Source organism: Salmo salar, chromosome 13, assembly GCF_965601325.2.
Source record: "Salmo salar chromosome 13, fSalSal1, whole genome shotgun sequence".
NCBI classification, from domain to species: domain Eukaryota; kingdom Metazoa; phylum Chordata; class Actinopteri; order Salmoniformes; family Salmonidae; genus Salmo; species Salmo salar.
The window spans coordinates 71,931,810-71,954,247 of record NC_138303.1 but is presented as its reverse complement, the minus strand read 5'-3'; the positions used below and the strand labels follow the sequence as shown (position 1 = coordinate 71,954,247).

Genomic DNA, 22,438 nt, shown 5'->3' with positions numbered 1-22,438 from the left:
ACTACAATGACAAATAACCCCTTTTACTGGTCAGGACGTGACAATATGCACCAACAGACAAACAAACAACTAAGGGGTGGATTCTATAACAGCTTTTCTGTTAGTGTACGATCAAATCATGCTCAATGCCGGGCTGTTTTAAAGCAATGGAATGTGTATTCTCTTATAGTTATGAACTATTTCATTGTAAGTATTCACCTGGTTAAATAAAGGTTAAATAAAATGTATAAATAAAGACATTTGTTAAAGTTAGTCACCGTTTTTTACATGATTTGCACAATTACAACTTTAGGGTTCCTCTGTTAATCAAGGCACAGCTTCAGAAGCCCAACTAAATAAAACAAATTAGAAAAAATACATTTGTGAATTCCTACTCTGATGTGTGTAAGGCTTCAACACTTAACAGTAATTTTGTCTGTCTAACTTGAGCAGCGACTTGTGCTTTGTTTCCTCTAAGGTTTGTGCTATATGGGTTTGCTATGAGTATTTAGTGATAGCAGGGAGAATATCTACAGTGCTATGAAGCACTATGTGCCTGGGAGTTGAGGGTCATTCCAAGTTAAAATGTAATAATAACTGTATGGAAGCATCCTCGATATGCCCGTGACAGTTTTGCAAAGCATGATAAGTGGTTACTTGAGACAAATCGCATTCCCTTAGGAAAAAATCCCCATTTATTTAATCTGGATTCTCAATCGCTTTCTATTTCTTTCCTCAATCCTTTTACTCCCTTTAGCCAGTTCCAAGTGGAAATTGTAAACGAGCATGAAAGGAGGAAAATATTACAGACCATTTCATCTAAAATATCATTTTCTGGACGCTAGTATTTTTTTACAACTATTTTCTTTCGGTAACACTTTACTTGACACCCAGCATCATAATACATTATGACAAGGTCATAACTATGTCATAATATGTCATAACAGCTGACATAACGTTTCATAACCTGTTATAATATGGTAATAAATACACTGTCAACACATATATTTAGAACTGTTGTGACATATATTGCATTATTTTATGGCTGGTTATGACACCTACATAGGAGTGTAAAAACCCTCAAAAACCTATCACAGTAGTTATTTTACAGTTGGTTATGACACCTACATAAGAGTGTCAAAACCTACAAAATCTACCACACATGGCAAAACACTCCATTACACCATAGCCAACATGTCAACAGTATGTTTATGACATCTATATATTTGTTTTAAATTGACCATATGAAACTATCATTATAGTTCCGCACAAATTAATGTCAGACATGCACCTACTCCAATGCTCTGTGGCTGATGACTGGGTTGAATGCAGGAGCAGATTTCAGGCTGAGGACAAGACACCCTCTTTTTGACTGAAGACTGACATAAGGTCATGTACGTGATAGGCCGATCTGGCTTATAAACTCAGCAAAAAACAGAATGTCCTCTCACTGTCAACTGCGTTTATTTTCTGAAAACTTAACATGTGTAAATATTTGTATGAACATAACAAGATTCAACAACTGAGACATAAACTAAACAAGTTCCACAGACATGTGACTAACAGAAATTGAATAATGTGTCCTTGAACAAAGGGGGGGGGGGGGGTCAAAATCAAAAGTAACAGTCAGTATCTGGTGTGGCCACCAGCTGCAGTAAGTACTGCAGTGCATCTCCTCCTCATGGACTGCACCAGATGTGCCAGTTCTTGCTATGAGATGTTACCCCACTCTTCCACCAAGGCACCTGCAAGTTCCTGGACATTTCTGGGGCGAATGGCCCTAGCCCTCACCCTCCGATCCAACAGGTCACAGACGTGCTCAATGGGATTGAGCCGTGGCAGAACACTGACATCCCTGTCTTGCAGGAAATCACCCACAGAATGAGCAGTATGGCTGGTCGCATTGTCATGCTGGAGGGTCATGTCAGGATGAGCCTGCTGGAAGGGTACCACATGAGGGAGGAGGATGTCTTCCCTGTAACGCACAGCGTTGAGATTGCCTGCAACGACAACAAGCTCAGTCCGATGATGCTGTGACACACCACCCCAGACCATGACGAACCCTCCACCTCCAAATCGATCCCGCTCCAGAGTACAGGCCTCAATGTAACACTCATTCCTTCGACGATAAACGCAAATCCGACCATCATCCCTGGTGCGACAAAACCGTGACTCATCAGTGAGGAGCACTTTTTGCCAGTCCTGTCTGGTCCAGCGACGGTGGGTTTGGGCCCATAGGTGATGTCTGGTGAGGACCTGCCTTACAACAGGCCTACAACCCTCAGTCCAGCCTCTCTCAGCCTATTGCGGACAGTCTGAGCACTGATGGAGGGATTGTGCGTTCCTGGTGTAACTCGGGCAGTTGTTGTTGCCATCCTGTACCTGTCTCGCAGGTGTGATGTTCGGATGTACCGATCCTGTGCAGGTGTTATTACACGTGGTCTGCTACTGTGAGGACGATCAGCTGTCCGTCCTGTCTCCCTTTAGCGCTGTCTAGGGCGTCTCACAGTACGGACATTGCAATTTATTGCCCTGGCCACATCTGCAGTCCTCATGCCTCCTTGCAGCATGCCTAAGGCACATTCACACAGATGAGCAGGGACCCTGGACATCTTTCTTTTGGTGTTTTTCAGAGTCAGTAGAAAGGCCTCTTTAGTGTCCTAAGTTTTCATAACTGTGACCTTAATTGCCTACCGTCTGTAAGCTGTTGGTGTCTTAACGACCGTTCCACAGGTGCATGTTCATTAATTGTTTATGGTTCACTGAACAAGCATGGGAAACAGTGTTTAAACCCTTTACAATGAAGATCTGTGAAGTTATTTGGATTTTTATGAATTATCTTTAAAAGACAGGGTCCTGAAAAAGGGACGTTTCTTTTTTTGCTGAGTTTATGATTATGATGGTCATAACGCTTCTTGACCGTGTCATAAAGTGTATTTTGTTAGTCCAAGTAAAGTGACACAATATGGTCATAATGCTTCATGTCAGTAAAGTGTATTTTCTAAAAGTTATTTGAAATATGATGAAAAAAATGACTGTAAAGAATTCATTACAACAACAACAAATGATTTAAGAAACAGACTTTCAAATGAAAGGAAACATCTTGGCTGGGGAAAAAATAATTTGAATAAACGTGGGTTTTGACACTTATGTACGTGTCATAACCAGCCATAAATCAGGTGTAAATATATGGGTCATAAGTGTTATGACCATATTATGACAGGTTAGGACAAGTTATGTCAGCTGTTATGACATATTATTACATGGTTATGACCGTGTCATAACGTGTTATGACACTGAATGTCAAGTAAAGTGTTATCTTTTTTTCTATGCGAGATGCATGAAGATAATTTGGATGACAAAAGCTTTCAGTTGTCCTGTCTATCACATTCTAAATATAACACATGAAACATCAGGGATATAAATACATTTACTGACTTGATACCCTTGCCTTCACCCTTCGCCAATCAACTGTCACATTGGGCCCTGATTGCGTGCCTGCTTCCCCGACCCCTAGTGGAGACTGGAGATCCGTCTGAGTACTGAATGTTGTGGCGGTTTTCAGATTTCTCCTTTGAGCATCCTTGAATCTGATAAAGGCTTCAAATGATGAAAGCCCGTAACGTTCGCACATCAGCAGGGTAATGTAATGGCTTTGCTGCTGAACCCCAAGACCGAGGGGACAAATAATTTATATATACACTAGATGAATTTCAGGGGGCACTGTTTTGAAGCCACTGCACCTCCATCTTGGCACTCCCCCAACGCTGTAAAACATATTTTGGAAGCTATAGAAATGCATTTATAAATGTCAACATTTGTTTTTGTAAGGTTTATTCTATTACAGACACCTTAGTGCATACTTTTAAATTATATTATGTGAGCTAAACATAAAACATTTCCCTTAAAGTATACTTTTTTGAAATTACTAATGTTACTGTCACCACTACAACAACAAAATACTTAAATATATGTAATTTTGTCCTAGAAAAATGTAAATGAAATACTGTATAATTCCATTAATTCCTATGGAAGACTGCTTTTCTGAGGGGTGCCAATATGGCTGACCGGTGACTTCAAAGCCTCTCATTGGCCAATACATAGTAATACAGGGTTTATATACATCATTGGAGGGGACAGATATGGCCCTTTTTATTTGATTATACTTTTCCTTTCTCCTGTCTTCTTCTACTCTCTTTGAGGATTTGTTATTCGAAAACGACCATTACTAAGTCTAGGTGTCATCTCTGGGAGCTAATGTTAAGTCTCAGGCGAGGTTATTCACCAAACCAACTCCTTTACACTGGAACTGTTGAATTGATTATGTACACTGAGTGTACAAAACATTAGGAACACACACGTTTTCCATGACAGACTGACCAGGTGAATCCAAGTGAAAACTATAATCCCTTATTGATGTCACCTGTTAAATTCACTTCAATCAGTGTAGATGAAGGGGAAGAGACAGGTTAAAGAAGGATTTTCAAGCCTTGAGACAATTTAAACATGGATTGTGTATGTGTGCCATTCAGAGGGTGAATGGGCAAGACAAAATATTGAAGTGCCTTCAAACGGGGTATGGTAGTAGGTGCCAGGAGCACCAGTTTGAGAATGTCAAGAACTGCAACGCTGCTGGGTTTTTCACACTCAACAGTTTCTCGTATGTATCAAGAATGGTCCACCACCCAAAGGACATCCAGCCAACTTGACACAACTGTGGGAAGCATTAGAGTCAACATGGGCCAGCATCCCTGTGGAACACTTTTGACAGCTTGTAAAGTCCATGCCGGACGAATTGAGGCTGTTCTGAGGGCAATAGGGTGTGGAACTCAATATTAGGAAGGTGTTCCTAATGTTTAATACACTCAGTGTATATAATTATTTGCTAATTTGACATGTGCCTTGAGGGATTTTACAAACTATGATACAAGAGATGTTATCCATCCACCTACAGCAGTGGTATTCAAAGCCGAGGTCGTGACTCCTCGGGGGATCTGCAGTTGGGTTGCGGTTGAACTGCAGTTGGGTCGCCAATTAAAAAAAAAAAACGGGTGGAAAATAAATGTTTTTAAGAAGAAAATGTTTTGAGTACAGATTATTGTACGGAATACTATACAAACGTTTTGAGAAAATATTATTGAGTAAATATATTTATTGATTCCTTTTCATTTTGATAAGAGATGAAAATGCAATGAATTGAAGGTTGTTTGTTGATCCAAAAATGTACAGATTTTAAGGTTGTGTCATTAGATTTGGGGTGGGGGTCCCCAGAAATTCTGGTGGAAAAAATGGGTGCCTGGTGAAAAAGTTTGAATACCACTGACATACAGTATGCACAGTATCTACCTGGATGAGCAGCTACCTACCCACCCATCTATCCACTTAAATCTGATATACTCTCCTACATGTCCTTGTGTCAAAGGCATGAATCCAAATCAAATACTGCACTATAGTGGAATACCGTGGAGGCCCTCTTAAAAAGAGATTTAGTCTACAGTGCCATATAGATTATTTGACCGAAGGGACAGAGGACCAGAAGGCTTTGCTCACGTACTGTCGTACTGTACATGTGACTGCACTGCCATAAAGAGGACACCTGAGATTCACACAGTTTATAGTGCTAACGGGCCAAGGTCGCAGCGCCGGACCCAAAGACAATTTCACTGACAGATTCGGTGAACCCAGAGCGTCCGGGTAAAATAGACCAAGGGAGGTAGTTCGTCTTCTGTCTGCAGCGTTTTACAACATGAGAATGGTCACCATAGCAGCAAGTGAGCCAATGCCACTCAGAGTCAAAGGGAAATTTAAACTAAGGGTCTTGTGATACATTAAAACAGCAGTGCACACTGGAAAATGTAATTTAAGATTTATATGATGAGATCATTTTGCACTTAAAATTGTATCTTTAAATTTCTCTGTTAAAGGGGAAGTGGGCTTGGACATGATGTCAGTGTTATAATGACTTAGCTACATAACCAGAGGACTGAAGCAAAATTGTGGTTCCGATGGCTGTTAGCTGGAGCATGGCATTGGTTGTGGGGGCAGTAAAACATGGTGAGAATTGATCTGGCGACTGGATCCTAACAACAATCCCCTAGCATTGTACCATGGAGTGTTAAACCCCACAACATGCAGTGCAGCTGACCTCGTGCTCCTCTCAACTGTGGGTGAGTGTGTGATGTGTGTTATCTGATAGGCATCTGCTAATGTCCATATCATTGATTACTAGTATTAATATTATTATTTATTTGATTTTTTTAATTCATGTATATATATATATATATATATTTTGTTATTATGAACACAACAAATACAAAAACAGAAATATACAAACAAGAGTACATAAACCTAACAGACAGAGGTATTACATACATTTTCAATTTGTCAAAACGTTCTATTGTGCGTATTGCTTTTTTGTTTTTACATTTACAGATCATTTCAAAATTATATTTAAATGATATCTTAACTAATGTGAAGAGGGGATTGTTCTCTGCCCACTTCATTTTATGGATAAAGAATCTTCCATGAAAAAGAAACAAATAACCAATGAAAGTTAAATCAGGGTATTGCTAGTATTATTACTTAGATGCAGTTGGAAATGCATAGAGCCATGTAACAATCCCTGATGATGGTTGTAACAACGCTGAGTAGTAAAATCTAACCTGACGCATTACACATTTCAACATCAATGGAGAAGATACACTGAGTATACCAAACATTAGGAACACCTTCCTAATATTGAGTTGCACCCCGCCCCTTTTGCCCTCAGAACAGCATTGAGGGGCATTGACTCTACAAGGTGTCGAAAGCATTCCACAGGAATGCTGGCCCATGTTGACTCCAATGCTTTCCAAAGTTGTGTTAAATTGGCGGGATGTCCTTTGGGTGGTGGACCATTCTTGAAAAACACGGGAAACTTGAGCATGAAAAACCCTACAGCGTTGCAGTTCTTGACACAAACCGGTGGGCCTGGCATACTCAGTATATAAACAAAGTACACTGAAAAAAAATATAAATGCAACAGTTAAAGTGTTGGTCCCATGTTTTATGAGCTGAAATAAAAGATCCCAGATAATTTCCATGGGCACAAAAAGCTTATTTCTCACAAATTGTTTTACATCCCTGTTAATGAGCTTTCCTCCTTTGCCAAGATAATCCATCCACCTGAACAAGTGTGGCATATCAAGAAGCTGATTAAACAGCATGATCATTATTACACAGGTGCACCTTGTGCTGGGAACAATAAAAAGCCACTCTAAAATGTGCAGTTTTGTCACACAACAAAATACCACATATGTCTCAAGTTTTGAGGGAGCGTGCAATTGGCATGCTGACTGCAGGAATATCCACCAGAGCTGTTACCAGAGAATTGAATGTTAATGTCTCTATCATAAGCCACCCCCAACGTTGTTTTGGAGAATTTGGCAGTACATCCAACTGGCCTCACAACCGCAGACCACGTGTATGGCGTCATCTGGGCGACTGGTTTGCTGATGTCAACGTTGTGAACAGGGTGCCCCATGGTGGCAATGGGGTTATGGTATGGGCAGGCATAAGCTACGGACAACAAACACAATTGCATTTTATCAATGGCAATTTGAATGCATAGAGATTAGAGGTCGACCGATTAATCGGAATGGCCGATTAATTAGGGACGATTTCAAGTTTTCATAACAATCGGTTATCGGTATTTTTGGACACCGATTTGCCGATAAAAAAAAAAAACATGTAACACACCTTTATTTTTAATGAGGCAAGTCAGTTAATAACACATTCTTATTTTCAATGACGGCCTAGGAACGGTGAGTTAACTGCCTTGTTCAGGGGCAGAACGACAGATTTTTACCTTGTCAGCTCGGGGATTCGTTTTTGCAACCTTCCGGTTACTAGTCCAACCACCTGCCTTACATTGCACTCTACGAGGAGCCTGCGTGGCAGGCTGACTACCTGTTATGCGAGGGCAGCAAGAAGCCAAGGTAAGTTGCTAGCTAGCATTAAACTTATCTTTTAAAAAACAATCAATCTTAACATAATCACTAGTTAACTACACATGGTTGATGATATTACTAGTTTATCTAGCGTGTCCTGCGTTGCATATAATCGATGCGGTGGCTGTTCATTTCTTATTGAATCACAGCCTACTTCGACAAACGGGTGATGATTTAACAAGCGCATTTGCAAAAAAAGCACTGTCGTTGCACCAATCTACCTAACCATAAACATCAATGCCTTTCTTTATAATCAATACGCAAGTATATATTTTTAAACCTGCATATTTAGTTAATATTGCCTGCTAACATGAATTAAATGTTAGCTTTTTTACATGGCACATATTGCACTTTTACTTTCTTCTCCAACACTTTGTTTTTGCATTATTTAAACCAAATTGAACATGTTTCATTATTTATTTGAGGGTAAATTGATTTTATTGATGTATTATATTAAGTTAAAATAAGTGTTCATTCAGTATTGTTGTAATTGTCATTATTATAAATAAATAAATAAATAAAATCGGCCGATTAATCAGTATCGGCTTTTTTTGGTCCTCCAATAAGCGGTATCGGTATTGGCGTTGAAAAATCATACTCGGTCAACCTCTAACAGAGATACTGTGACAAGATCCTGAGGCCCATTGTGAGGCCCATTTTCTTTAAGGTATCTGTGACCAACTGATGCATATCTGTATTCCCAATCATGTGAAATCCATAGACTAGGGCCAAATGAATTCATTTCAATTGACTGATTTCTTTATATGAACTGTGAATCAGTAAAATCTTTGAAATTGTTGCATGTGCGTTTATATTCTTGTTCGGTATATACGTATAGCAAGTGTCTAAACTTTCATGGGAGGACATTCATTGTGAACTTCTTAGATAGCCGCTGACCTTGATGGCCACAAGCAACAGCCACGAGTATATAAAAATAAAATAAATCTGTATACTTAGGGAGGGATGCGAGAGATGGGTTTCAAGGCAAAATCCCGATATATATATATATATATATATTTATTTTTTATTTTTTTTTCCAACCATGCAAGTCAAAGTTTCTGTCTGACTATACGTCCCTTCTGCTTAAAACATGCCCTGAAAGGGGAACCCAGGGATAAGAATGATGGCCGTGAATACAATATGGGCTCAGAGCCAAAAACTTGGACTTAAAGTGGATGGCAACGAAGAATGTTGTCTTAAGTGCTGAAAGTAAACCTGAGAATTCAGGAAGTCTCTAAATGACTCAAGGCACCTCTATTATTCAAAAGATAAGAGAAACAATGGAAACAAAAGAAGCTGTTACATATTGTTTGTGCGTGTATGGGGGTAGGGGGGTTTAAGGGTTACTTTCCTACACTGGTGCATTAGCTGCATACATGGGAATGCGTTTTACATTTAACGTTATTAGTAGTAGTAAAGTAAAATGACCAATATTGTTCCATTTTCTGTATTACTACTTAGTACTTACATGGTCTGATATTTAAAAACCATACAAACTCATTAGGGAAAAGACAGCCTGACAACCCGAAAAGTGTAATGGAATTAATAGTTTTTATTCCCTCCAGTTTATCAAAGCAATACACATTTAATCTGATATTGTCACAATAAAATTGCAAGCAACATATTTGAGGCACATAAATGAGTGTGGATAGAAATCATACTTAAGGTGTTTACACCACAATCCAGACAATGTTTCCTAGTCCACACACCAACACGCACACACAAGCACGCACACACACACAGAAGCACGCATGCGCATACACATGCACACACATTCGCGCAATCCACACACATCCAGTCAAATACTTTCTAGCAGACACTATTCCAATGGTTGGCTTAGCTATCTAAAAGCAATAACGATTGCATGCAAGCTCAATTGAGATTGACTGGGATAAGTAGCAGATCCTTTCAATCTTGATCTGCTTGATGACACAGCTGTGGAGTTGTACCTAAATGCAGTTACTATTGACAGGATTAGGCCAGTAAAAAGAGCCTCCAATCAATGCACATTAATCCCTTGTTTACTCTACACAACATGAATAGTCAACAAAACATCTCAAAGTCATTTGTTTTAGGAAGGATGCCTATTGTTTATTTTTAAGAATGGGATTTGTTCGGATATCTGATAATCCATTTTTTTTTTAAATGATCAATTTGTCATTTGTATCTTAATCTCACAGCAGAGTTTGTCTGATATAATAGAATGGGTAGCCTAATACAGTAGTCCCCAATCACAGCTTCCACCGTTGTAAAACGTCTGGTCTTCCAACTTATTGTCAACCCTAAATTCTTGACTGTGTGAGTGATGCTTTCGGTAGCTATGGAAACCTGATTCACCGAAACCTGATTCACCTCCCCGCCTCTCTCTCCCCGGCCAGTCCTCCTCTATCCATCTACTGAAAAGCTCTTAACTTTGCGCATGTACGGCCAAATTGAACATTGCATCGACTCCAAGATGGCGTTAACACGTCTGGCTTGCATTCTGGTCCTGCTCTCAACTCACTGTAAGTAAATGCATGAGGACCACGCTTGATTTCCCTAGCTCAGATACGTTCTGGACGTGACATTCGCTTTTGTTATTCAGAATGAGCTACTTTGATATTTTCGAGCTACAATGTGATCTGCGTTAGGATATAACCTAAGTGATTCTTCCCGACCTAACTAAACTCAGCAAACTAGCTATAGCCAACCAGCTATCTTGTTATTCATAGATGATGTTCTGATTTTAAATGGAGATGTATTACATTATAAAGTAAGCAATCGAAGACCAGAAGTAAGAAATAGTTTGGTAACGCACGAGGCTCAAGCCTTGTCGGCTCGTTGGAATGTTTGATCCGTTGCGAGCCTGACAGTGCACCGTTTTTCTGTATGGCATTTGGCGGCATGTCTAGCTTCTCGAACTCTTCAGAGATAGAAATCCCCGCAAACTGCTCTACATACAGTTAGTTATCGATAGCGCATGTTTATTTGCTACAAACTTTACATTATGAAATAGCAAGAAGATATAAAATGTATCAATTATTTTAGAGGCGTGTTGTTTCAAGGGGATGAGTCGAGACCCTTTTGTCCGTCTACTTACATTCAAAAGTTGTCAACTATCAATTCAACTCTAAATGTGTTACAGCGTTGAGTAAATACGTATTTGATAGTAACATACGTTTGCTCAAACGTTTTTTTTTAACGTGTTTGAATTGTGGTTGATAAAAGTTAAGACTGGCAATATTCAGTGATGCGAGAACGTTTTTTTTCCATTCGGGAATAAAGACAGTCCGAGTGAGGAGCCTGCCTGAAAGCAGCATGCAGCGCGCTTTGCAAGCGTTGAGAACTCATTGAAGATCGTTCTAAAACGTTGATTTGTAACTTTTTATTAGCCATCTCAGATCAAGCGATATGTCTCTGCACCTGGCCCAATTGTGTCGTTTTTTCATGTTTTGATTGGGCTATGTTTCTGAAAGGGTATGATGCAATTTGTTCCGGAAAAGTGTTCCCTAGTGTTTTAGACAACTCATGCATGGTCAGATCCTCGGAAAGAACGTTTAATCATTATGTTGACATTTTAGAATTACGTTTGTATCAACTTTCACAACTGTTGTCATTGATAGGCCTATGCTTAATTAAACAAAATAGAACTCAGAATAAGAAATGTAACCAAAACATTTAGAATTGTTCCCAAATGGTTCCTAATAGCCTGTAGCAGGTGTTATAGTATAGCCTATGTCAAATTGATCTTGTGTGTATTGTAATGAGAAGTATAATCACTAGTTAATGATAACTAAGTTAAGGCTACTCGCATACACAGTAAATAAGACTAGATCATAGCAGGATCTTATTATACAGCACCACATGTGATGGACTGGTGGTGCTCATTTGCTTTGAGCAAGGGCTTGGTTTAACTGTTTTCCTGGTGTACTTTAAGCCTGGTTGAACCCTTCATGATGACAGAAACACAAGAAAGGGGGGGCACAGACTTCAGTTTGCCTTCAGCCCCTCTGATCATCCAAGTGTGTGGCTTGGCTTAATTCTATATGGATTTAATTAGGAATAGTAAGAAGGCTGCTTCCAAATATGTTGCTGGTTTCTTTCTCTGTTGCTCTGGACTTAGGCCTACTGACAATCTGATTTAGTTTGCTTTAAGTGGTATATTATTTTACAGCTTATCCAGTTGTTATTGTCTGTAGGCTATATAGTAAGAGCTGGTTAATTAACCCTGATTGTTGTTGGAAATACTATTGACCACAACTATAGTTCTGAAAGAAAATATAATTAAACATTTCTGAGGAAAATACCTTTAATCAGCTTTGTACATTTTAAACACTTTTTAATGTATTTTTGTTGCTTGAATCTAAAATTAATTACATCTCTTGCTATGCATATTCTTTCGTTGGTTTTAGGCTAACTCATCATTGGCTTGTTTGTTCATTGTTAAAGAACTGCTTTGAACTCATGTCGTAGTTTATATTTACTTTGAATAGTTATGAGAAATGTAGCTATTGTGTATTTATTCATCACAGATCTTAGAGAACAGGCTGACATTTTGCTGTTGGATTTACATAAGTTGTTTTACATCAAATTTTCTAAGAAAGGTGTAAGCACTCAGGAATGCATTTTGCCTAAGTACTCCTGCCAACACTTAGAAGTGCCAAGATATGTGGGAGCTGAACAATGCTCAAAGTGGAACAGTGCCAAGCCAATATAAACGTTGATCTTTCCTTAATAGGCATAGAAAAAGCACCTGGGCAAAACAACCCTTTAGGTCCAGTCACTCCTATTTGAAGTTCGAGAATTATTTTTTTCTAAAATGCAAGTTTGTTCATTGATTGCAATAGAACTTGTTTCCAGTCTGAATAAATGTGAAAGAAACATGCATTACAATCTACCATGTATTTCTTAAAAGCATGGTTGTGGCAAATGTCATTTCAGACTTGATAAATGACCTTTTAGCAAATGTGGGACATTTATTAGGCTACTCGTGGAGGCTTGGCCAACTGAAATGATTGACTCTGGTCTAGTTCTTTTTTTGCTCTATGCCAGCTCACAGTAAGTCTGCTTAAGCCTCATGCCTCTTTGGGTGAGAAGAGAAGTCCCTTATTTGAGGAGATACTGTATGTAAAGAAAAGACGACGCACACACAGAAACACACAAACAATGAAGGATAAGACGTCTGTCTTCTTTGACTTAAGGCGTTAAGTTCATGCATATATTATGATGACATTTTGTGATGTTTTGGACTTCGGCAAGGATTTTTTCGGCTGTTCAGGCACACAGCATTTCTTCTCGAGGCAAACCGAAGACAGTAGCCGAAGAAAAACCAAAGATGGTAGCCGAAGTCTACGTCCCCCCCCCCCCCCCCTCGCCAGTGAATGGTCAAAAGTAGGGATTCTTCAATGAAGTGCCTGTTGTCATTCAACGAGAGACTACTCGTCCTTATGCACGTTTTTTCACTTGAGAAATACTGCACCAGACATCCTAGTCAGATGCAAAATTGCACTACAATTCTTTTATTTAACTAGGCAAGTCAGTTAAGAACAAATTCTTATTTACAATGAAGGCCTACCCCGGCCAAACCCGGACGACGCTGGGCAAATTGTTCGCCGCCCTATGGGACTCTCAATCACAGCCAGATGTAATGCAGCCTGGATTCGAACCAGATACTGCAGTGAGATGCAGTGTCTTAGACCACTGCGCCACTCGGGAGCCCTTAGATCTCGTCAAAACCGTTAACTCAAGAAATCTGTCATTCATTTTATCTTAGATTAATTCGGACTATTTTGAGAAAATGTATACTGGCTACGGCGTCTCAAAACGGACAAACAGTACTATTGCTGCTTTTTTTATATTCAAGCGAAGGTCTTTTAAGGGGGTATGCGAGCACACTCATTTGGTTCTGCTAGCCGAGCCCGGCTAGGCGCCACCCAAACTGAAGCATGCTGACGCCTTTAATAACTACAAGCATCCATTTAAACAAGTGCCAGATGACAGGTGCTTTCTTCATTGTCTGAAATGTGTGGCATTACTGGGGTAGGCAGGAGTTAGTGAGCCCCAGGGAAAGTGCTGCTAGTGCTTCCCCCAGGAGGTGCTTTTTATCAGATGCTTCCCTTCCCACCCACAGCTTGTGAGCAAATGTTTGGAGCACTCCCTAAATGGCATGCTGGACCCTTCCTGGCGAGTCACATCCAGCTTGATATTTTAGTGGAAAGACAGTAAATGGCAGGGAAAAAGGGAAGAGCACGCTCTGAGAGGAGTTGCTGCCACTCAGCGCTCGTTTGTTTAAAGAGTTAAGAGTTATTCCCAACAGACAAAGCAGTTGTGAGAGAATGGTACACCCACTGTCCATTTAAACTAGCACGGTATCCATTTCCTATAATAAGGCTTGCAGCTCCAGCCTACATTTCTAGTTTGCATGTAAAGCTGTTTACATTTGACCTATTCTGGGGTTAGGTTTTGACAATCTGAAATGTCATTTTGAATTATGTGATGTGCACAAAACATGCAGATTCATTTCAGAATTGAGAAGTTACACTCAAGTTGAAGCTAATCCATGGACAACAACAAGACGATAACTGCACTACAAAGGTCTATGCGTGGGATAAAGGCAGCGCAGCACATACCTCCTACAGTGGAATGCCCTGAAACAGCTGAGCAGGAGTGGGTGGAGGTGTTTGGTGTGACTGCATGGGTGACCAGAAATATCTGTGGCGTCCCTCCCAAACCTCAGACGCCGTATGTTAGCACATATGGCATTCTGAATCAAAAGCATATGGAGGGGGGGGAAACATTCTAATGTACAGGGAATTACAATACCCCTCCCACTCAACAACAACGTCAGCAAGACAAAAGAGCTGAGTGCATCTTGACTGGCTGCATCACCGCTTGGTATGGCAATGGCTTGGCATCCTACCGCAAGGCGCTACAGAGGGTAGTGCGTACAGCCCAGTACATCACTGGGTCCGAACTCCCTGCCATTCAGGACCTCTATACCAGGTGGTGTCAGATGAAGGCCCTAAAAATTGTCAAATACTCCAGCCATCTAAGTCATAGACTGATCTCTTGCCACTGCAAGGCAAGTGGTACAAATTCACCAAATCTGGAACCAACAGGACCCTTAACAGCTTCTAGCGCCAAGCCGTAAGACTACTAAATAGTTAACCAAATAGTTACCCGGACAATCTGCATGGAACCCCCCCCCCCCTTTGCACTAACTCTTTTGACTCATCACATACGCTGCTGCTACTGTTTATTATCTATCCTGTTGCCTAGTCACTTTATCCCCACCTATATGTACATATCTACTTCAAGGACCTTGTACCCCTGCACATCGACTCTGTACTGGTACCTGTGTATATAGCCAAGTTATTGTTACTCATTGTGTATTTATTCCTCGTATTATTCTCTTTCTATTATTTAAAAAAAAAATCTCTATTGTTGGGAAGGTAAGTAAGCATTTCACTGTTATTCTACACCTGTTGTTTACGAAGCAAGCATGAGACAAATACAATTAGATTTGATTGACCTGTTTTGTTAAGAGATAGAAGGAAACCCCTGCGGATAAATTGGGCTTAAAGAAAATGAAAGGGGAGTTGACTAAGAAAGCATAACAGTTGTGTTAGCTGAAGGAGTTACACATAAAAGCTGGATAAAAAATGGAATGGTCTTTCATGAGATACAAATCCACATGAACTTCACACAAAGAGCTTGAAAGGTTATTGAAGTCGGTGCTATCATGCTTTAAAAAACACTTCTCTTGGTAAGCAGTGGCAGATGCTGAGGGGAAAGTTGAAAATGACATGCTTACTGTGTGCTCCAGGAATGGCAAGCATGTACATTCTTCAAATGTCAATAAGACTATCATGTGGAAGAAGCACTGATAAAAAAAATAGGCCTAGAGCCTGGCTGTATAAGCTGAATGTACTGGCCAAACCCCACCATGAATGTGTGTGTATATATACTATTGACTGGTACTAATATATATATATATATATTTTTATTTTATTTATTTATTTATTTATTTTACTTATTCAAGAGTTTTTCTTGATTTTTACTATTTTCTACATTGTGTGCCAAGAGTGTGTAAAGCTGTCATGAAGGTAAAGGGTGGCTACTTTGAAGAATCTCAAATTTAAAATATATTTGGATTTGTTTAACACTTTTTTTGGTTTCTACACGATTCCATATGTGTTATTTCACAGTTTTTATGTCTTCACTATTATTCTACAATGTAGAAAATAGTAAAAATAAAGAAAAACCCTTGAATGAGTAGGTGTGTCCAAACTTGATTGGTACTGTAGGCCTCAATGTAGTTTCATGGAATTATGGATGACAATTATTTCTCTTTCTTGCACTTTTGTCTGTCGTGAGATATGTCAACATTAAGTCTGGAAGAGATATTTCCCCTTGTCAATAGCAGGCTGTTTGATTTACTAAGACATTATTATGCTATGTTTATTCTGTGTCTGCAGAATAATCTTTGAAATGCTCTTCAATCGGCTGTCTGAGCAGTGCTTGGGTGATTTCCTGTTTGGCTATCTGTGGTCGCATGATCCCTAGGGGAGGAAGCACCAGAGGATTTTTACTCCCTGTGTTCAGTCACTGGATTCAGATAGAGCCAGCACATCAACAGGTCAGGAGGAACCGCCATCAATCACACATTGGGATGCTGTCAAATTGGTGAAATTATTACAGAATAATTAATGACAGTGCACAGATGAAGTGAATGCTGCTGAAGAACTGCCTGTCTGAAAAGGCAAGGGAAGGCTGAGCTACATGCTGGGAGTCATAGCCAGATAATCGCTTTGGATTCATCCTCTATTTACCATACTTTCACAAAGGCAATTACTCTCTCTATAAATAGCCAGATGCCAGAATCATGAGACACCCTCAGGTGTTGAACGCTGTTTATTCCAAATCATTGGGCTTGTAATCAAGCAACTCTAAATATATGATTCAACTTGAAACATATGCATAGTGTTGACATCTAAACCATAATAAAACTACTATAGAAACTATTGGCATTATCAGAATTTTTTATTTTTTTTATCTTAAATTCTATCTCCAAATTGTTTCTCCTCTTCAGAATTGGAGAATAGATTTGAATCATATTAGAAATTCCCCTTGACCAAAATAATTCATCAAAGACACATTGACGACAACTGGCTAGCTTCAGCGCCATCATCACTGCTTTTCTACCCTTCTGAAAATGCAATTTGGCACTTTCAGAGAGAGCGGTGTTAGGTCCCAAAACAAGTCTATCACCAACAGCCAAGCTGACAGTCAAAACACTCTCCTTCCTGTGAATTGCAGGTGTGACGATGACTCCAATCCCTTAGAAGACACTTAAGAACTCTGCTCTATGAAGGGCAGATGACACCAGCATTGTAATAAAAAAAGACATTCCCATAATTTTGTTGACCGTAACTAATCCACGCTGAGGCATTCTCTCTTACCGAAAAATGTCAGTATGCAAGAGCCATGGTTGTACGGCCTCTAGGGAGGGATGTGCAATTCTTGCGCTAAGACCTGGCAAAAATGTTTGTGGTCATCCAAAGGAAGTGTTTGGGAGTTTACTGTGACTTTTCTTTATGTTTCTATCCAAGGTAATTGGCCCAGATGCTTTATCCACCCAGTGACACATTTACCACAAATTATTCATCATCAGGGAGAAATCCTTCTTACGACCATCTCAAGCTCAGGAAATGTACAGTAGTCTACTGCAGACTACCATGCCATCGCAAATTACATTTTTGATCAGATAACTCTTTGGTCCATCAAAGTTTGGTATTACACAGTTTTAGCAATTTTGTCCAGAGGTTCTTATTCACAGGGCTCGACATTCAGGTACAGGCCAGTGGCAACTGGCCAATGGCAACTGAAAGCTACTGGCCAAAATGAAAAAGATAAATAAAACGGGCCCAGTTCAAAATCTGACAGGAAAGCGAATGATGCGTGCATAATTTCAATAGCAGGTGATTTGATTTGCTAGTAGCCTATACATGGTTCATACAGACAGTGGCAAGTCAAATTCAAAGATTTCTAACTTTTTTAAGCACTTAATTCAATTACAAAATGTATATGAATTGTTGTAATAGCCTATAGGAAAAAAACTCTCCAAAAGGTATGCATTACCACTAGGTTTGCAAAGGGTCAGAAACTTTCCCGGAAATTTTCCATGGGAAGTTAAGCCCAGGAATTTGGGGAATTTTGCTTAAATTCATTAAAAAAGTTAGCTTATAACAGTGACCCTTTTTTTGTGGGATACACATAAGGCAATTCTAGGTCTTGTGGCATATTTTGGTTAAACTATCCCCAATTCAATGGAATATCAACCCTCTGCATGCACAGTGCATTCTTCCATCACATGTGCAGTGAACTCTGCAGTGCACAGCTGATTCTCAAGATCTTGCACACTAATGAGATGCTATTGAGCCCACACTACTACACTGTCTGAGCCAAGGACTACATGCTTTCTGGTAAGTTTTGATTACAATACTGGGTTAGGTGAATATATTTTATATGACATGCATGCTTTTTTTGTTAACTAGTAAATGGTAGCCTACAGCAAAGTGTTTAAATCATTTCTAACTTGTTAACAATTTCTGCTAGTTAGTGTTTGCTGCCATGTGGGTTTTAGTTTGCTTGAGCCTGCTAACTGAGTGTTAATTAACCAGTTTCCAAACATGTTTCATTTTAAAACATTTATTTTACAAAGGAGTTGTTTAATCTAACTACTTAACTATTTATCTGTACATAGAATTGTATTTTTTGTAACTCGTTTTCTTTCCTAATCTTTACAGGAAAATGCCACGGTGTGGATGTGTGGAGACATTTCACTGCAGCTAATGTAGAAGGAAAAGCTGTGTACATTTGCAAATATTGTGCCAAATCATATGTGAAGAATGCAACAAAGATGCAGAATCATCTGGCCGAGTGCATAAAGTTCCCTCAGCGCTCACAACAAGCAACCTCTGACAAAAGTCCCTCTACTTCTATTCGAGGAGAAAATGATGAATCAGACACCTTATCGATAGCAACAGCTCATGGTCCTCCTCGAATCAGAAGGTTTTTTGACTCAATGGAGGAACGTAGTCAGAGATGCTGATTTAATGTCTTGCTCAAGCTGTAGATGCAACTGGTTACCCTCTAATGCTCACAGGCAATGTGTTTTGGAAGAGATTTCTGAATGTTCTTCGCCCAGCGTACACCCCTCCAACCAGACATGCTTAATCTACTCATTTGCTGGATGCAGAGTTCAACAGAGTTCAAGTGAAGGACAAGCAAATCATAGAGGAAGCAGACTGTATTGCAATCATCTCTGATGGGTGGTTGAATGTTCGTGGGCAAGGAATAATTAACTACATAATCTCCACCCCTCAACCAGTATTCTACAAGAGCACATACACAGGGGACAACAGACACACCGGTCTCTACATTGCAGATGAGCTGAAGGCAGCAATCAATGACCTTGGACCACAGAAGGTATTTGCACTGGTGACAGACAATGCTGCAAACACCTATTGGCTGTGCTGCTCATGCATTGAATCTGCTCCTCAAGGACATCATGGCACTGAAAACAATGGATCCACTCTAAAAGAGAGCCAAGGAAATGGTTAGGTATGTGAAGGGTCATCAATCTACCACAGAGGAAACTACAGTTCTGAAATGCATCAAAAAGCTGAAGACTTCTGCCTGAAGCCCATACACGCCTCTGTATACACGTTGGACCCCAAGTATGCTGGCAAAAGCATCCTGTCTGCTGCAGAGATCAACAAGGCCTATGGTGTCATCACTACTGTGTCTTGCCACCTTGGCCTGGATGAGGGCAAGTTTCTTGGCGGTCTGGCGAAGTACACTTCCAAGCAAGGGCTTTGGGATTGAGATGCAATATGGCATTCGTGCCAACATATCTCATCAGCCACCTGGTGGAAGGGACTTTGTGGATCTGAGGCTCTTTCCCCTGTTGCCTCCATCATCCTCCAAATCCCACCAACATCAGCCGCCTCAGAGCGCAACTGGTCCTTGTTTGGGAACACCCACACCAAAGCACGCAACAGGCTGACAAATACAAGGGTTGAAAAATTGGTGGCCATCCGGGCAAACTTTTTGCTTTTTGAGCCTGACAACGAGCCATCTCAACAAGGTTGGAAAGTGACAGTGAATCAGTCTGATGTTCAAAAGGTGGACATTGAGGAGGTCCAGGGAGAAGACATGGAAGCCTGAGAGGAAGACAGCCAAGAAACTAAAACTTTGGTTATCATTTTACAGATGTATGTTGAAAATGTTTTTGGGAGATGCGATGGATCATTCAATATTCACTTTCTTTTGTTGTTCAGCGAAATCATCCCATGTGAAGAGTCAACTCATTTTAAAGTTCAGTTCGTATCTAAATTCGTTTTTTATTTTTCTATTGGAAGGATTTAATCATTTGAAATTATGTCTACTTATAAGGTAAAATGTTTGTTTCTGTCTCCATATGATATGGTAAATATATCCAATGCAAAAAACATCTACATTTAAACGGTATTAATATTAATTTGCATATATTTCCGTTAATTCCCATGGAATGTTTCCACCTATGAATATTCCCCAAAATGTGCAACCCTAATTACCACTAAGAATAATGCATGTTTTAATAGGCCTTTCCAATGGCATTATGCATTGACATTCACATGATAAAAGATGTAAGAATAAGGTGGGCATTGACTAAACAGACATCATGCTCCCGACAAAAACACTAATGAAGTCTGTCCATGTGGTAGCTAGTCAGTCTTGCCATTGGAGATGTTGAAGAGCCATTGAGGGGTTATTGTTTTAAAACGAGAAAGCAACCAAAAACCGGGTTCCCTTTGTAATGAAATGCGTTCAATGTTGTCTTGCTCATAATAACCGCACATGGTTTTAGCGCAACGAAAGCAACAGACTGGCAGAACACCTGTCAATTGAAACGCTCATAAAAACTGATAAGAAATGAAATCACAGAATAATTATATTGTTGCAGTAGAACTTCTAAATTGGCTGCCGTAACTTGAAGGATTTTTCAAGGAGCAAATAGCCAAGAGGAAATGTCTGATTTTCAAAGTAGGCAATTACATCATGACTGAATTGTACATATTCAACCAACAGTTTGAACTTTTTAAATACCTGGTTTGCATACCCATTCTTGCCTTACCATTTACTGGTAGAGATCATAAGTCCATGCAACAACCAGCCGTTTTAGATGTGCATGTTCTCTCTGCCCGACAGATATAGGCCTACTATATGTGTACGACGTACTGGTGATAAGTAATCGACAAAAACGAAATAACAGCTTCGGGAATCTGTTTTTTTTTCATCAATGATATAACCTAGATTAAAAATAGCATGATTACCATGTTGTTTTTACTGGCCCAAGCGGGCCACTGATTGGCCCAGAGAGTTTCCAAAATCTCCCCGGGCCAGTGGGCAGCCCTGTATATCAAGCCCTGTATTTGGGCAGCTGATAGGTAGGCCTACAACCTACAACTACAGTACAGTTCCCAATTGATATGGATGTGTTCGTAAATTCACTCTGGCTGTCTACCCCGATTTCAGAGCACTCTCGTCTGAGTGTGCCAGAGTTCAGAATAACTGATGAATTTACGAACGCTGAACACCGGTTGAAAATGGCCGGTGTCAGTTTAATGTCGGCAAAAAAGCACAATTCAATTGTTGCCAGCAGCACGGTTACAGTCACCAACGCTCTGGATGACATGAAAACACATAAAATGGTCAGAGTGAGATTTTACTCTCATTTGTGTCTGGAAGTAGCTAGCCAACGTTAGCCAGTTGGCTTGACTGCCGTTGTGAGCCCAGAATGCTCCGAGAGCGAAACACTCTGAATTTACGAACTGACAATCTGACAACTCTCTGAATTTACAAGCGCACAGAGCGCACTCTGAGCACACTCTGGCACTCCAGATTGAATTTACAAACACACACTATATTTCACATCGTAAACTGTGTGGTTCGAGCCCTGAATGCTGATTGGCTGACAGCCATGGTTTATCAGACCATATACCACGGGTATGACAAAACATTTATTTTTACTGCTCTAATTACATTGGTAACCAGTTTATAATAGCAAAAAGGCACCTCGGGGGTTTGTGATATATGGCCAATATACCACGGCTAAGGGCTGTTCTTATGCACGACGCATCGCGGGGTGCTAGGACACAGCCCTTAGCCGTGGTATATTGGCCATTCGTGCATAAGAACAGCCCTTAGCCATGGTATATTGGCCATATACCACACCTCCTCGGGCCTTATTGCTTAAATAAAGCCTCTCTCCACTAAATGTTAAAATTATGGTGAGTAGGCGACAGAGAACAGACAAGCTACAATAAATAATTTGTGTCAAACAAAGGAATGCCTTATTAGAATCAGTAGCCTTTTTTTACTGTTAAATCCACCATTAGCATCAGACTTGCAATGTTAATTTAGCTGACTGGTCAGATAGTGTTGGA

The 22,438-nt window shown here is 40.0% G+C and overlaps 1 protein-coding gene across 1 annotated transcript in view; it reads left to right on the top strand.

Moving 5' to 3' along the window:
- The first annotated feature begins 10,328 nt into the window (after window positions 1-10,328).
- LOC106567734 (junctional adhesion molecule 3B) overlaps window positions 10,329-22,438 on the top strand; it is a 56,453-nt gene continuing 44,343 nt past the window's right edge. The window contains exon 1 of the mRNA XM_014137400.3: window positions 10,329-10,471. Coding sequence (XP_013992875.1) covers window positions 10,387-10,471 — 85 coding nt within the window. The 5' untranslated portion in view covers window positions 10,329-10,386. The remainder of the gene's footprint in view (window positions 10,472-22,438) is intronic.